The sequence below is a fragment of the Sphaerodactylus townsendi genome, linkage group LG16 (genome assembly GCF_021028975.2).
Source record: "Sphaerodactylus townsendi isolate TG3544 linkage group LG16, MPM_Stown_v2.3, whole genome shotgun sequence".
NCBI classification, from domain to species: Eukaryota; Metazoa; Chordata; class Lepidosauria; order Squamata; family Sphaerodactylidae; genus Sphaerodactylus; species Sphaerodactylus townsendi.
The window spans coordinates 9,309,282-9,326,409 of NC_059440.1; the positions used below are offsets into that span (position 1 = coordinate 9,309,282).

A 17,128-nucleotide genomic window follows, 5' to 3' on the forward strand; every position below is an offset into this window, starting at 1 on the left:
TAAGCGAAGTTGGTTGAAAGCATTTTTTTGCAGCAGCAGCAGCAGTAACTTGCTTCTCCAGCAACAACGCTGGATGCAGTATAACCTCAAGTCTTTTAACTTCAGTCATCAAAAATCAGTTGGACTCCATATTCTTCAAGATTCCACCTTCCCAATAGCATTATTACCTCTGTCTTTTCAGTGTTTGGTTTCAATGTGTTCACTTTTAGCCGGTTACCCACAGCAGCTAGGCAGTTAATTCAGGACCTCGACTGAATCACCAGGAAATTTGGATAGGAATACATAAATATTGTCAGCCTACCCCAATATTGACAAACAACCCCCAAATTAAGAATGATATATCCTAAGGGTTTTACTTAAGAGGCAGAAAATATGGGGGATAAAACTGTGCCACGTGGAACCTCACAAGCTAGGTCCCACACTGATGACAACACATCAGCCACTAAGCCTTTATAAGCAACAAGATCTTAGGACAGGCACAGGTGATTTACCTGGTTAACAGTGCCTAGACTCACACCCTTCTAAGCTCCCTGTCTTCAGTACTTCAGAGTTGTGTGGTAAAATGGCTGAAGATCTTGAAAACTGCAAATAATATAGCTTGTCACTTCTATACAGCTTGTTAATTCTGTTAGATGGGCAAACATGCACCAACAGGTATGTGAAGCTGCCTTCTACCAAGCCAGACTATTTAGGTCAACACTATCTACTCTGGTTGTGTTGGGTTTTCCAGGCTGTGTGGCTGTAGTCTGGTGGCTGTGTGGCTGTAGTCTAACATTTCGCCTGCATCTGTGGCTGGCATCTTCAGAGATGTATCACAGAGGAAAGTCTGTGACTCACTGTGTCCAGTGACAGAGTGTGTAACAGACTTCCTCTGTGATACACCTCTGAAGATGCCAGCCACAGATGCAGGCGAAACGTTAGGAACAAGATCCACCAGACCATGGCCACACAGCCCGGAAAACCCAACACAACCAGTTGAATCCGGCTATGAAAACCTCTGATAATACTATCTACTCTGATTGGCAATGGCCTTTCATATCACCTGCTACTTCACCTTTTAATGGGAAATGCCAGGGACTGGCTGTCTTTGGGACCTTTTGCAAGCAAAGACCAAGGTCTACCACTGAGCCAAGAGCCTTCTGTATGTAGGTCTGCTGGCTAAAAGAAATCAACCCTGGAAGGTTCAAGAGGTACGGTATTTACCCCAGCTAAAACTGGGTGTCAGTCCTGTGAACCTATTTAGTGATCTGCCCACTTCTCGCTGTTATCCTTAAAATGAAAGTCCAAACCTCATCCCACCTACACAACACTGAGAGGATGGGAAAATACATCTCTATTTCTGGAACTGGCAAAGATACCACCAACTATCTCCTTGACAACAGTAAGACACAAACTTCCTCCTGACTGCTTCCTGGGGCACGGGATGAAAACATGAGCTGCTTGAAGACAAAAATGCTTTTAACTTATTTCAGGAAGATAAATACTGGCACTCTGAAACGTTACAATGTCCAATGCAAACCTGAAAAAAAACCCAGAAAACGCAATGTAGGCCTCTAGCCTCCCAAAGGGCATTTGAGATGTACCAATCAATTTGCATAATTAAAAGTGCAGTAAGGGAAGAAGGGAAGGCTAAAAAAATTTTCATTGGAAATTTAATATAAAAGAGAAGGAAACTGTGTTTCCAAGGGTTTTGTGAAACTATATCAGCTTTCTCACCTGCCCAACCACAAGGTGGAGTATTTTTAATGGCAGCTTTATCAGTCCTTGGCAACTCTAATCCCCATGTCCTGATCCAGATATTCTCTGTGCAACAGGATGTTTGTGTGAAAAATCTCCGCTTTGAAACCTGCGACTGGTGACCTTGCACTTGTCTACAATGGCGTATCAATCTACGACATCTGACCGGTAAAAATGAGCCACAACAGAGATCTAAGATGAACATCTTTCTTTTTATTTCAGTCTTTCTGTACAGAAGGGGTTTCAAACCCCAAAACAAAAGCATCCAGCATTTATATTTCGTGTGGAACTGAATTGCGGACGTGAGTGCAGATGCATTCAGAAAGTTAACAAGGAAGGGTCCAGAAATGCAGAAACGTATCCGGAAATGCAGCTGTCTCTTACTGACAGCTGCATTTGTATTCCTCATTGGACACAGTTTTCAAGTGTGTCTTGCGGTTGAGCAGCAGTATCCACCCCCTGTGATGGTTGAGATGCAGACACAGGCATGGTGATGGCAAACCTTTGGCACTCCAGATGTTATGGACTACAATTCCCATCAGCCCCTGCCAGCATAGCCAATTGGCCATGCTGGCAGGGGCTGATGGGAACTGTAGTCCATAACATCTGGAGTGCCAAAGGTTCGCCACCACGGGGCTAGGGTCAGGCTGCTCCTGGTGTAGAGGCCAAATGCATTCAGAGGACACAGGGACTGAGACTGTGAAGGGCAGGATGAGCAGACCTTGATGAAGATGTCCTAGGTGCAAAGGTGAAAGCTCTTGCCACGTCCCTACATATGTGGAGAATCTCTACACGGCCAGGGGCTCATCTATGAGCATCGCCCAGTGGCCCCAGCATCCCCAACAAGGGAGCACACACCACCTCCCAGGAAAAACACAACCTACCTAATCTTCTTCCTTTTCAACGTAAGCTTTGGTACTCACACGTGCCATCTGCCTCGCCATGTAGCGGTCCCTTGCAGAGGTGACGGTCTCCTCGTTGCTACGCTTTGCAAACTTGTTCTGGCTGGCCGGAGGTTTCTCTGCCTGCTCTTTTTCCTCCTCTGCGCTCTTACGTTTCGGCTCTGATGCACCGTCCGGGTTGGACGGCTGCTCTTCTCCCCTCTCGTTTTCCGGAGCCTGGTGGCCAGCTTTCACTGAGGCCGGAGGGCTGTCCTTTCTCTCCCTTGAGTGCTTCTCTCCTTTCTCCTCCCTTGGCCCTTTGATTTTGGCTCCTCTGTCTCCCCTTTGTCGTTCTTTGCCATGGTTTTCACTGCTTATTGACCCTTCCTTCCCTTGCTGCTGCCCGTGCAAATGCTTCTCTCTCTCTTTCCTCGATTCTCTGTCGTGCTCTTCTCTCTCCTTCCTGTCTTTCTTCCTCTGTTTGTTCTCCCGCTCTTCGTGCCTCCTGTGATGATCTTCTTTGTCATGATCTCTCTGTTTTCTCTCTGGGTCCCTTTCCCTGGGTTCCCCTTTCCTTTCCTTCCTGCTTCCTCTTTCTTCCTCTCTCTCTGGGTGAGCAGCGGGCTCCTTTGAGTGGCCGCCTCTCTCCTCACTGCCCAGCCTGGAGTCTCTTTGGCTCTTGTGAGGCTTGGAACCTTCCCCCGTGAGATCGGCTTCACTTGGCCAGGCCTTCCTTCGTTGGTCTGGGTGAACCTTTGCACTTTCCTTCCCATCGGGACTACCCGTTTCTTCCTCACTGTCTTCATCTGGGCTATCGTCTGCCCTTGGAGGGATGGGAGGTCTCGGAGGTTTCACATCTGGGCTTCTGCTCGTTGGTCTGGAGTCGCTGAAATCTCCACTAGGCTTCTCTTCCTTTATCCTGAATATTATTTGTAAGAAGAAAGGGGGAAAAAAGTTTTAAGTAAGAATTCCCTTGCTGGAAATCTAGAATATATCCTAGGTGCCACCTATCTTTCAAAGCACACATGTTTATCTACATCACACAAGCAGAAAACAGCACGTTTACAGGGTTTATTTCACATTTCTGATTTTATTAGTCATTGTAGCTAAACAGAAAAGCTGTGTTCGGAACAACAAAGTCTTGTGGCACCTTGAAGACTAAAACTTTTATTGGGCAGAAACATTTTGTCAGCCAGAGCCCAACGCTGCCAGATGCACAAAGTCTTAGATTCAGCTGGCAGAAAGATACACATGGAGAGGGGAAAAGGAGGATATTATTACAAAATGAAGCCAGATACTGGGTCTCCTGGCCAGTCTTTGAACGTACATCCCACTTTGTGACTGTATCTTTGCATGCATATACATATATATCTGCCAACTGAATGTAATGCTCCTCACGTCTGACAAAGTGACCTCTGACTTATTAGAGCCTTTGCTTGATAAACTTGTCTTTAAAGTTCCCTGAGACTATTATTTTGGCTGAACTTTATATTCAGAAGTAATACACTTCTGAATATCAGATGCTGGGGCAAACTAGGGGGAATGGAACACTGGATATAGCAAAGTTGTTCCTTCTGCTCAAGAGATACAGAAGGCATCCTTGACTGATGGGTGATTTGTCCTATCAGGACAGGTGATGGGGGCAAACCACAGCTGCCTCTCTCGGCAGTCTGAACACTTCCAGACCAGGAAACTAGTGGCAACCCACACCAACCACAAAAGAACTGGTAGAAAATTGGGGAGAAATTGAATTAACACCTCCACACCAGGCATACAAATAGCCGAATGTCAGTCGAGGCCTAATTGTATGCAGAAGATTGCTTGCAGAAAGTAGATCAGAGGGCATAACGGGAGTAACTGAACGAGCCACTGCAAATGCTGCAGCTTGTAAAAAGGTTTCTTTTCAAACCCAAGAGTGTACAAATGTTAACACCTGCCTTCTCCCATATGACTCTGCCCATCCAATTTGGCCATCTTATGAGGCCCAGCTTTGAGTTTTCCCACCACCCTCTTTGGCTAGGTGGGTGGCAACCCCCAGACACAGCCTTCTTGGTCACGGCACTAACACTTTAGAACTGCCTTCCCAGCGAGAGTCGTCTGTCTCCCTCTGGAACTGTGTTCGGCCAGCAGCAGGTAAAGACTTTTCTCTTCCACTGGGCGTATGCCCAGCAAATTCATACTGGGCCTCCTCTTTGACTGTGTGTGTTTGTGTACATTTCTTTATTATACTGTTAAAAATTTACGCGTACATTTTAAATGCAGTTTTAATGTTTTTAATGCCTTCATGCCTGCCGCTTTGGGAGACCCTATTTGGGTAGAAAGGCCACATATAAAAGCTTTAAATAAATAAAAACAAAATAAAATGTTCAGAAATGTACTTTAATAAAGGGATAAGGACTATAAACTATCCTAGTAGTTGCTGTATGTATTATCCTACCATTTCTGCGTTGTTCAATGTATCCTACCATTTCTGTGTTGTTTAATATTTAGACAGAAAATTACAGGAAGTTCCCAGACCTTGACAATAATTTACGCAACAAAGATATTCTGTTTCTCCTTCTATTTTCCTTTCATCCTCCCTGTCAGTCTGTCTCTTAATTTTTCTAATCATTCTCATTGCCCTCCCCCCTTTTCATATTACTGTCTCCAGTTAGAATCCTGCTCACAGGATTGTGGATTTTGTGGTAGCACGGGCTTCTTGTGCAATAGCAGGAAAACCCTGCTGGCTCTTACAAGGCTGTGACAAACAGTTCTGAGGAAACAGAAAGAACATAAGAAAGAGCCTGCTGGATCAGACCCGAGTCCATCCAGTCCTGCACTCTGCTACTCGCAGTGGCCTACCAGGTGCCTTTGGGAGCTCACATGCAGGATGTGAAAGCAATGGCCTTCTGCTGCTGCTCCCGAGCACCTGGTCTGCTAAGGCATTGGCAATCTCAGATCAAGGAGGATCAAGATTGGTAGCCATAAATCGACTTCTCCTCCATAATCTGTCCAAGCCCTTTTTAAAGGTGCCACATTGAGTACTGTACTTCAAGCCAGCGTGGTGTAGTGGTTAAGAGCAGGTGGATTCTAATCTGGAGAACCGGGTTTGATTCCCCACGCCTCCACCTGAGTGGCTGAGGCTTATCTGGTGAACCAGATGTGTTTCTGCCTTCCTACATTCCTGCTGGGTCACTCACAGTTCTCTCCGAACCCTCTCAACCCCACCTACCTCACAAGGTGTCGTCTGTTGTGGAGAAAGGAAGGGACTTGTAAGCCACCTTGAGTCTCCTTATGGGAGAGAAAGGTGGGGTATAAATCCAAACTCTTCTTCTTCTACTACTTAATCAGAGGGGAAAAACTGCACAGCCACACTGTGATCATTCACATCCCTCCTTCTACATCCCTCCTTTCTGACTGTCCAGCATAAGCAGCTTGCAAATTAAGCGCTGGACAAAAGGAGGAGGAGCACATCAACAGCGTGAGGTTTGGAAGGGGAGTAGAAAGGTCACTTCACCCAGCCACATTTAACTCATTTTAATATTACCTTCCTTTGCTGAAGACAACTTGTTATGACAATATTTTAAAGTTAGCATTAAAAATGTGCTATGGATGCAGGAAGACCCTTGGCTACACTAAACAAGACGGCTGTCTCCGTTTCAAAAATCTGTCGCTTTTCTGCCAAAAAAGCACTCAAGGCGCTCAAAACTCTTACACTGAAAAAAGGCTCGAATGAAAAGAACAGCAAGTAAACAATGAAAACATTAAAACATCAGTAGCGAAAAAACCTGTATCAGATTCAAAATAGCTGGGGAACCAGAGAGGAGAAGCTCTGGCAGGCCTCCTTAGAGCCATGTTACAAAGCTGTGGTGCCACCACAGAGAAAGCTATGCTGCTACGGTCTCCATGACATTCCTATTAAAGTCAAGGTGCCTGAGGGTAATAGGCTAGCCAAAACTGCTCCTTCCACTACACGAAAGACCTTCCCCCTTTGTCCACAGCAAGCAGCTACCGGGTCAGCCTGAGGCTATTAATCCTACATGTTATAGATCAAAAGAACACAGCTGAAAGAATACAGCTGGCAAGTAGCACATAAAGATAATCAAATAGCACATAAAGATCTTGATGGGCCGTATTTTGGCACATTCTGTGCCCTGGAGGAGAAGCCCGTCCTTTTTTAAACCTTACCTGGCCTCCCGAAGGCTACATTTGGGCACCTCCTCTTCTCCCACTGACTGGTTCAGCAGGTGCCTGTAAAACCCGCTGAGATCCTTCTGCTTGGTCACATCTAGGCATGCTAAAGGAAAGAAAAGGGGAAAACCGATAAAAAAATTCTGGAAGCTGTGTAAAATGTGTGTCGGGGTTGCCGCATCAGAATGGCGTTTCAGAACCCATTTCAAAATACTGCCCCATATTTATTTTTTTAAAAATTTAGACTTGTACCCTACCCCTGGGTCACAGGGCTCAGGGGGGCTCGCAACTGCTCAACTGAACAATCAATCAATGATAAAACATTCAACATATTAAAAACAGAAAGTAGTAAAATAATATCCTACCAGACAGATGAAGAAGAATTTGTATTTATACCCCACCTTTCTCTCCTGTAAGGAGACTCAAGGTGGCTTACAAGCTCCTTTCCTTTCCTTTCCTGTACCCACAACAGGCACCTTGTGAGGTAGGTGGGGCTGAGAGAGTTCAGAGAGAACTGTGACTAGCCCAAGGTCACCCAGCTGGTGTGTGTTGGAGTGCACAAGCTAATCTAGTTCACCAGATAAGCCTCCACAGCTCAAGTGGCAGAGCGGGGAATCAAACCCGGTTCTCCAGATTAGAATCCACCTGCTCTTAACCACTGCACCACGCTGGCTTGAAGTGCAGTACTCAATGTGGCACCTTTAAAAGGGGCTTGGACAGACTGATGGAGGAGAAGTCGACCTATGGCTACCAATCTTGACCCTCCTTGATCTCAGATTGCCAATGCCTTAGAATCCGCCTGCTCTAAACCACTACACCGCGCTGGCTCCCAGATACCAAAATAAAGCATCATAAATCCCAGACTGCTGTCAAAACCAGGCAGCACTGCTTCTAAGCTGGAAAACTGGCCCCGATGGCCTCCACAGAACGCCTGGCAGAACAACTCTATTGTACAAGCCAATAATCTGGAAAGACCCCCAGGCCCAGATGAGATCTGGCGGAGTTCCACCAGGCAGGAGCCACTTTGGAAAAGGATCTTGCCCTCGTTGAGGACAACAGAGCCACCTGTGGGCTGGGCACCACCAGTAGGCCACAGGAAGAAGAAAGTTGGACGGAGCACAATGAGCATGCTAGTGACTCATGGGGAACTATTCCTGTGCCTAATGGAAGTGATGTCAATATACCTCTCACAACAGCAAAAACCAACCATCTGCCCAGTGCGGCGCCTGTGTTGCTCACCCTCAAGAGCTGCTTCCCTCTTCTCTCTTTCTTCCTCTTCAGCTCTTTCCTGCAGCTTCTTCTTGTAAGCTGATGTCACAAAAGCTTCTTTGTCATCAAATGCATCCCCTTCCATTTCACGCTCCTTCTGTATTTTCTTCTCCATCCTTTTTTCCTGCTCTTTCTTCCTTAACTCTGCTGCCTTGAGGATATTCTGAATGTACTTGGGCTGCAAAGAACAAACAGCAACAATGAAATAGAAGAAAATCAAGATGGACAGTGACATGGGAGCCAGGCATTGTGGGGTGCCCTCTTCAGCTCCTTGGTGGGGTTGCGGGGTTTGATGTTTCGCAGGTTCTCTATCGTGCATGCATGCTTTAATTTCTAATATAATCTTTAATCTTATCAATTGATCAACTTACTTTTTCAAAAAGTATAAGCTGGGAATTCAGAGAATCACCTAACCCCGTGGTGGCGAACCTAAGGCACTCCAGATGTTCATGGACTACAATTCCCATCAGCCCCATCAGATAGTCACAGACTACAATTCCCATCAGCCAATTGGCCATGCTGGCAGGGGCTGGTGGGAATTGTCATCCACAAACATCTGGAGTGTCATAGGTTCGCCATCACTAACCTATCATTTCGATGACAAATTGATATTTTAATGCCTTTTTAAAAATGCAGTCATGATAGCTATGTATCAATATAAGCATACATACAAAATAAAGGGGGTTGCTGTGATGACAGACCCCTTCCTTGAAACTCCTAGACATTAAGACACATGCAGAAGAAAGTAAACTCGCTTCACAACTGTGAAAATAAAGAGGGAGGGCAGACATGTGGAAGAACTGCGCCCGAACCAATTTCAATGTATGTGGATATAACTGCCAAGGAAATCAGGAGTAAATTGAGCATGTGGAGAATCCCAGTGAGACTTGAGGTGGATTAGACATGTAAAAAATGCAATCCAATAGTATGAGACAGCGAATAATAACAACTATGTGTGGACTTAGGATCTGGGGTGGGGGATGAACATTTCTTTTCTTATAACAGAAGACATCCTCCCCTCCCTCCTGTTTTAGAGCAGGGGAGATCAAATATAATCCACTGGACAGTCAACTGATCTTGGAAATCGAGTGTTAGGTCTTGCCTCTACCCCAAATTCACCACATGCCTTTGAATAAGATTCTTCCTCTTGGTATCATGCTCCCCCCGCCCCCCCTCCCAATGAAATGGGAAGAAGGTCCAACCCAACCTACAGAATTGTTGTGAGGCCAAAGGCCGTAAAGGTCATACAATTTTAAAAAGTGTCATGAGAAAGGAAGACAAAAGAAGGGCCGCAGACCGCCCGTTTTCCACTAAAATTCTGAGTTGTTTCATTCCTTTGTTTGTTCATGTATGTATTTATGTAATTTAATTTAATTTGCCACCCTTCCCCTTATGGGTACAGGATGTTTCCAACGAACAGACATACAATCATAAAACATACACTCATATACAACCAATTAAAACCTCAGATGGTGACTAAAATCAATTTACATTTAAATAGCACATTAAAGAACCCCAACAATATTTCCCTTACATTCACCCCCTACCCTCAGCTGCATTTTTTTCAGGAAGTCATTCCTTGCTCAGCCCTTCCCTGGGAAACTGAGGAAAAAGACACACCGCTCTCTTTGCCAGGTACAGACCTTTTTTTCTTCTTTTGCAAGAAGTCCGCCTGTGTGACTTTCTGCTTTTTTCTGCTGGATGTCCTCATAAATATTGTCGTATTCATACACCGTGGAGTCCTCTGCCAGCGCCCTCTGAATCTCAAGCTTGGTCTTGAAAAGGAGACAAAAGTGTAGGGGTGTAATGCAGGCGCTGGTTGAGCAGAAAACTCTCCCCAAAAGCTGGTTTCGCAATGTGCCATCCGCAATAGCAACAAAGACAGATTTTGTGGAAAAAAAATTGAGCTACTGCTGCCTTACAAATCGTTATCTGGGAAGAGATATCCCCTAGTACCACCAACCCGGCTGATCCCAGTTACTGGAGCTGCTTCTCAGCTCCTCTGCGCTAATCTGGACTTTTAAAATCTAACTAGCAGCCTCCATAGCACGACCCCCTGTCTGGAAACGCAGAGCTATGTGACCTCTGGCTAGAAAATCAAAGAAAGTTTAGGCAACGCTTTGTTTAGTCTCCTTGGCCAGGACAACCCAGGTAGTGCTGTAATGTCTGAATGATTTTGATTTGGAAGTGTGTGATCATTTACACGCACATACACAACTAAAATCTATAGCATTCCCGCTCTCAACAGCAATCCCTTGAGACTCTGAGTTGACTCTACTATCTTGCCCCAAATGTCTTGTCAGGGAAGAAGAATTGGTTTTTATACCCAGCTTTTCTCTACCATAAAAGATTGAAAGTGGCCGACATTCACCTTTCCTTCCCACAACAAGCAGCTTGTGAGGTAGGTGGGGCGGAGAGAGTTCTGAAAGAACTGTGACAGTCCCAAGATCACCTAGCAGGCTTTGTGGAGGAGTGGGGAATCTAATTTGGTTCTTCAGATGAAAATGAATCAAGCCTGGCTCTCCAGACCAGAGTCCGCCTCTCTTAACCACTACGCCACATTGGCTCAGGTGCATATGCCTTTAACCATCGGAGGCACAAGAGCCCAAAGTCCCAGTCTGTTGAATGAGCTCTCATTGCTGTCATAACCTTCATGCCATCTTCTATTTTATTTGTTATTTTGTAATCTGCCTTTCTCAGGAACTCAAGGGAAATTACACAGAGTGAGTTTACAATTAACAAGATGGGACAACGAATACACAATTAAAAAGGAGTTTGGTTATAGAGCCAACCAGAAGTCTAAAAAACAGAACAGAAGAAGAAGAAGAAGAAGAAGAAGAAGAAGAAGAAGAAGAAGAGGAAGAAGAGGAAGAAGAAGAAGAAGAAGAAGAAGAAGAAGAAGAAGAAGAAGAAGAAGAAGGAGGAGGAGGAGGAGGAGGAGGAGGAGGAGGAGTTTGGATTTATATCCCCCCTTTCTCTCCTGTAGGAGACTCAAAGGGGCTTACAATCTCTCTTGCCCTTCCCCCCTCACAACAAACACCCTGTGAGGTAGGTGGGGCTGAGAGAGCTCCGAGAAGCTGTGACAAGCCCAGGGTCACCCAGCTGGCGTGTGTGGGAGTGTATAGGCTAATCTGAATTCCCCAGATAAGCCTCCACAGCTCAGCGGCAGAGCAGGGAATCAAACCCAGTTCCTCCAGATTAGATACACGAGCTCTTAACCTCCTACGCCACTGCTGCTCAGTGTTAACATGACACATTAAATGAAGCAAAATTACTTAGTTGGATCTAATTCACAGCAAGCAGAGTCCCTAATAATTTATCCAAGCAACTTCGTGAACATTTTAGTGTTGGATTTTACTACACAGGGAAGTGGCTAACACACTGATTAAAAGGGTAAAAGGTACATGTTTATTGGGAAGCACATTTAGGATAGGAAAGAGGGAGAGACAGCATGCTGCTATCTTGCTAGCTGGGAAGTCTCTGAAACTAACTTCCGAGAAGAAGCAGGATATTAGAGCTGAGAGTATCAGTCTAAGGACAGACAAGTGGTGACACAAAAGGACCAAAAGGTCACTAACTTCACAGTCCTCTCTAGCTGACCACTTGTCCAGCCCCTGCTGGGTTGTCTTCACAGCTCCTCTGAACATCAGACATAGCTACATTCAACAATTAGTACACTGCAAATCTATTGCCTGCTTTCTTGAATGATTCAGTTTTACAAAGTTTGAAGAAAGCCAGGAGTGGGAGCCTTCAGTTCTAAAATGCAAGTTGTGTCAATCAAATCCAAACCTGTGGGACTGCCTCTTCCAATATGTCCTCCAAAGAGCATTACACTCTGCTAAAAATAATCTATAGGAGGGTCCTGGCCCAAAAAAGTGTCCAGCTGTCCTTGACTAGAACAGTTTGACTAGTGTCCACCTGTCCTTGACAGCTCTGGCCCCGGGCTCAGTGGCAGGATTCAGCCGGTTCGCACCACTTCGGCAGAACCGGTTGTTAAAATGGTGCTTGTGAACAAATAGTTGTTAAATTATTGGAATCCCACCACCGGAACCAGTTGTTAAATCACTCGAATCCCTCCCCTGGAATGATCCATCTTGAGTGGCCTCCCTTCCCCTTATGTATTGGTATGATTGAATTGTATGGGGGTCGGGGTGGGGGGGGGGGGGAATGTTTTTGCTTAAATTGTTCCACCCTTGGTTGGCATTTTAATGGTGTCATGTTCTGTATATGCTTTTATTGATACTTGTTGGAAGCCACCCTGAGCCTGCTTTGGCAGGGAGAGCGGGATATAAATCCAACCCATCAATAAGATCAAGTTCACTCAGTCACTGGAGCCCTGCAGCGGAGGTCTGAGGAAGGAGAGCCTCTCGTTTGGAAGGTGCGGCTGCTCAGTTAGTCCCCATGTTTTATGGTGGGTTGAAAACTGTGAGCAGGTCGATGACAACCGGCCATGCATCTTGCGCAAGGTTGTTTTTCTGCATCTCCTAGGATACAGTCTAGAGAAGCCCAAGAAAAACAGACTCATAAACAGCAGGACCATCCACCACATAAATAAAGTCATGGAAACAAAAAAGAAGCCTTTGATGTAAATGGCCTCATTTTTTTTACACTAAGCAAGACGAACAAGTTCCAAACCCTACAGCCAAGGAGAAAGAACTGATGCGTAAAATCTATGACTTTGAACACTGTTTAACATTACATTAATGTATTTAATTACAAGCCTATTTATTGACACAACGTATGGACGGCCTGTTGAAGGATATAAAGTGTTATGATGAAATCCTTCCCCGTTATCCGCTTAACCCTGGCTAGGCCAAATATCTGCAACCGGCAGCCAGAGTGGCGTAGGGACTATGGTGGCGGACCTGGAAGACTCTTCCTTTGGCCATGGAAGTTCACTGGGTTACCTTGGGCCAGTCACACAGCCTCACCTACCTCGCAGGGTCACTGTGAGGGTAGCATGGAGAAGAGAACAAAATAAGCTTGTTTGGGTCCCCACTGGGCAGAAAGGCAAGATATGAATGAAATAAAAATAAATATAATATACTAAAGATCCCACTTTTTAAATATTTATTTAGATCAGGGGTGGCCAACCTATGGTGCTCCAGATGTTGATGGACTACAATTCCCAACAGCCCCTGCCAGCATGGCCAATTGGGAATGGATGGGAATTGTAGTCCATGAACATCTGGAGCACCATAGGTTGGCCACCCCTGATTTAGATGGAAAGCTTTTAACTTTTCTGCTAAAAAAGCTTTCAGTTAGCAAAACAATAAAAATAAAGTATAACACTAGGAAACAAAAAAGCTGCAAAACATTTACACAAGTACAAGAGATCTCCATGAATGTTGGTGGAGTGCCAGGTTTTGAAATTGTTTACCTTCTCAGGTACTGATTGGGCCTAATCCTAATTTAGACTGCGCATTCCTTTTCCCTCCTCCCCTATTTTGGGTGTGTGTGTGGAGGGCTTCTATTACATGCACAGACAGTGGTACTTTTTATATAGTGTTGCAGTGTCAGAACTGAAAGCAATTTACAAGTGTGCACCTGCACACAACACACACACACACACGGATACTGCCAACTTACTTGTTTCATCGCTTGCTTTTTCAGGGCTTCTCTCTGAAGACTCTCCCCCACCGAAGTCTGTTGGAAAAAGAACATTAACACTGCAATGTTACATACAGAAAGGGATCTTTGTTTTCACACCACTTGGGAACTTAACGTTAAATGAGCTGGTAAGAGTTTATTTTCAAAAGGGTCAGAAGGCAAAAAAGGGGGAACATCATCGCAGGGGAAAGCACCATCTGTCACAGCGGCCGTGCAGAAATGAAGCGATTTTATCCACAACCACTCGCATCCATTCGAAGACAAGGTAATTATGTATCATTGAAGGCTTTCATGGCTGGAATCAACAAACACTACCAGAGCACGGTCACACAGCCCAGAAAACCACAACAGCCACAAGCTTGCTTAAGTGATAAAGCCAAAATCATGCCCTTTTGTCAATCAATTAATCAATTCAACCTTTAATGGCATACAAAACTGCAAATAATGCCCTTTTGTCTATAGCAGGGTGGGGAACGTCTGGCCTGCAGGCCATATAAGGCCCGCGAAATCATTTGGTCTGGCCCTGCCAAGACAACTGCAGGCGGGACTCGAAATTCAAACCTGGAAAATCAGTTGCAAGTAGCAAACATCATCGATGATGATGTTATCCGTTCAGTCGTTCTCGACCCTTGGCGACCCGATATGCAAGCTCTTTCCACATTTTTCGATTAAGTACTGCTTCCTCCAGCTGGTTGATGCTCATGCCTGTACCAGCTTCTATGGTATCCAGTCATCATGTTCTTTGGCGTCCAGGTCTTCTCCCACCATTGACAAGACTGAGCATCATAGATTTTTCTAGCAAATTTGATCGCATCACATGACCGAAGTATGTAAGTCTGAGCCTGGTTATTTTCCCTTCTGGTGATGTATCTGGTTTTATGCGGCTCAAGACTTCATCATCAATACCAGCTAACATCAAACAGCTAACGTCAAACGCCTCACCAAAGAGAAGCAGTTCCAGCCGACACATTAGGGGTGAGTTAATTAAAATGTCTGACCATATATAGCAGGCTAATTTTTAAGTTGATAATTTTGTATGGCCCGCGAGCGGCCCTTGGCAGTAAAAAGGTCCCCCGTCCCTGGTCTATAGGATACTGAGGTGTATGCTGCAGGCTGCAATCCTAAGCATAGTGGTGGAAGAAAATGTCATCAAGTCATAGCTGACTTACAGAAACCCCTCGTGGGGTTTTCAAGGGAAGAGACGGTCAGAGGTGTTTTGCCATTGCCTGCCTCTGTATAGTGACTGTGGACTTCCTCAATGGTTTCCCACCCAAATACTCACCAGGGCCAACCCTGCCTAGCTTCCGAGATCTTTAAAGGTCGGGCTAGCCAAGGCTACCCAGGTCACACTGACTAGGTATTACATCCCAGTTAACTCAGACAAAACATACGTAGGACAAACACATTCAGGGAAATTGCTAACCTGGTACCTTTGCAAACCAATGAAGGATAAAATGAGCCATGCTTCTACCCAAGACTGCCACCTTCTTCCTCTGTTGCCCAAGAATGCCATCTTGATTATATCCCGTGGACTCCCGCTGCAGACTCCCTGCTCCTGCGAGGAGGCTGACCAAGCTTAGAGTCAAAGCATCTCCAGGATGGGCTGTGATGTGTGTTTGGTGAGACTGAAACAGGTCGTTTTGAGATTTGTAGGCATTTTTAATCTTGGAGGGGGCACAGTGACACTTCTATACTTCTAAGATCCTGTATGGCTCCTTCCACACATACAGAATAATGCACTTTCAAACCACTTTCAATGCACTTTGCAGCTGGATTTCACTGTGCAAAATAGCAAAATCCACTTGCAAGCAATTGTGAAAGTGGATTGAACGTGAATTATTCTGCATGTGCGGAAGGGGCTGACGACAGTCTACAGCTGACCTGGACAGCCCAAGCTACCCTGATCTCGTGAAATCTCAGAAGCTACACAAGTTGACCCCTGACAAGTATTTGGATGGGAGACCACCAAGGAATACTAGGGTCGCGACATGGAGGCAGGCACCAGCAAATCACATCTGAATATCTGTTGCTTGGAAAACCCCATCAGGGATTGCCATAAGTCAGATGTGACTTGAAGAAGAAGAGTTGGATTTATATCCCCCACTTTGTCTCCTGCAGGAGACTCATAGGGGCTTACAATCTCCTTGCCCTTCCCCCCTCACAACAAAAACCCTGTGGGGTGGGTGGGGCTGAGAGAGCTCCAACGACTGTGACTAGCCCAAGGTCACCCAGCTGGTGTATGTTGGAGTGTAAAGGCTAATCTGGATTCCCTAGATAAGCCTCCACAGCTCAAGAGGCAGAGCAGGGAATCAAACCTGGTTCCTCCAGATTAGAATACAGCTGTTCTTAACCACTACGCCACTGACTTGGCGGCAAAAAAAGAAAGTCCTTGGCCCCCTGGTTGAGATGCCAAGCAGGGTAATTGGAGGCTATCCAAGAATGCTGCAGGACGCAGAAGTTCTGGTATATGGGGTGGGCTCTGGCAAAGATCAGGTCTGCTCAGAGCGTGTGAGCATCCATTTGTGATGCAGCCTTCGTCAAAGCGAGGTTGCCGTTGTTAGTGGACCACCGCAAGCTGCTCAAGGCAGTACAAGCTCTTGCTGCGGCCTGCTGCCTTGCTGACCCAGGTAATCCAAATCTTCGTCCTCTTCCTGAGGCCTGCAGTCTCTACTGCTCGAGTCAACCCTCAAGGTCTTGCCATTAGTCTCTGGGCATCTTTATATGGCAAGCCAAGTCTGGCCCTAGACCTCTGCCATGAAATAAGGAAGGATGCCAACTACAGAAGGAGAAGACTCCCATTTTGTGGTGGGAGGGAAAGGAAAATAGTTACTCCAGTTGAAGGCTATGTTACCTGAGGTAGGCAGTCTACAGTTTATTGTCGAAGGCTTTCATGGTCGGATTCAACTGGTTGTAGTGGATTTTCTGGGCTGTGTGGCCATGGTCTGGTGGATCTTGTTCCTAACGTTTCGCCTGCATCTGTGGCTGGCATCTGTGTGTAACACAGTTCCCTCTGTGTGTAACAGACTTCTCTCTGTGATACACCTCGGAAGATGCCAGCCACAGATGCAGGCGAGAAGTTAGGAACAAGATCGACCAGATCACAGCCACGCAGCCTGGAAAACCCACCACAACCAGTCTACACTTTAATTGGGGGAATTAGTTTCAGAGCGGGGTGGGGTGGGGGTGGAGAACTGGGATCAACTGGAATCAATAACCTGTGTCTGGCTGCATACAGCTGGGCCCCTCCCATGGGACAGCCCCATTTGGCCCCTCGATGAAGAATGCTGTGGGGTGCGATTCCCCCTGCAGCCAGCTTCAAGTGGTTATTTCAATCAGATTGAAACAAACACATTATGAGCAGTAATTTCAAGGATAACCTGCTGCAAACAGGCCACGGCACCTGCAACACTTTTGAAGCATGCCCTGTGGCAAAAAACAGGGTTCTATGAAACAAAGCATTA

At 45.8% G+C, this 17,128-nt stretch overlaps 1 protein-coding gene across 1 annotated transcript in view; it reads right to left on the bottom strand.

Annotated features, from left to right (window-relative positions):
- Positions 1-1,930: 1,930 nt before the first annotated feature.
- Positions 1,931-17,128, bottom strand: part of NSRP1 (nuclear speckle splicing regulatory protein 1) — a 29,567-nt gene continuing 14,369 nt past the window's right edge. Inside the window, exons 3-7 of the mRNA XM_048519150.1 lie at positions 13,647-13,703; positions 9,701-9,832; positions 8,028-8,235; positions 6,786-6,894; positions 1,931-3,537 (exon numbers count right to left, since the gene is read on the bottom strand). Coding sequence (XP_048375107.1) covers positions 2,622-3,537; positions 6,786-6,894; positions 8,028-8,235; positions 9,701-9,832; positions 13,647-13,703 — 1,422 coding nt within the window. The 3' untranslated portion in view covers positions 1,931-2,621. The remainder of the gene's footprint in view (positions 3,538-6,785; positions 6,895-8,027; positions 8,236-9,700; positions 9,833-13,646; positions 13,704-17,128) is intronic.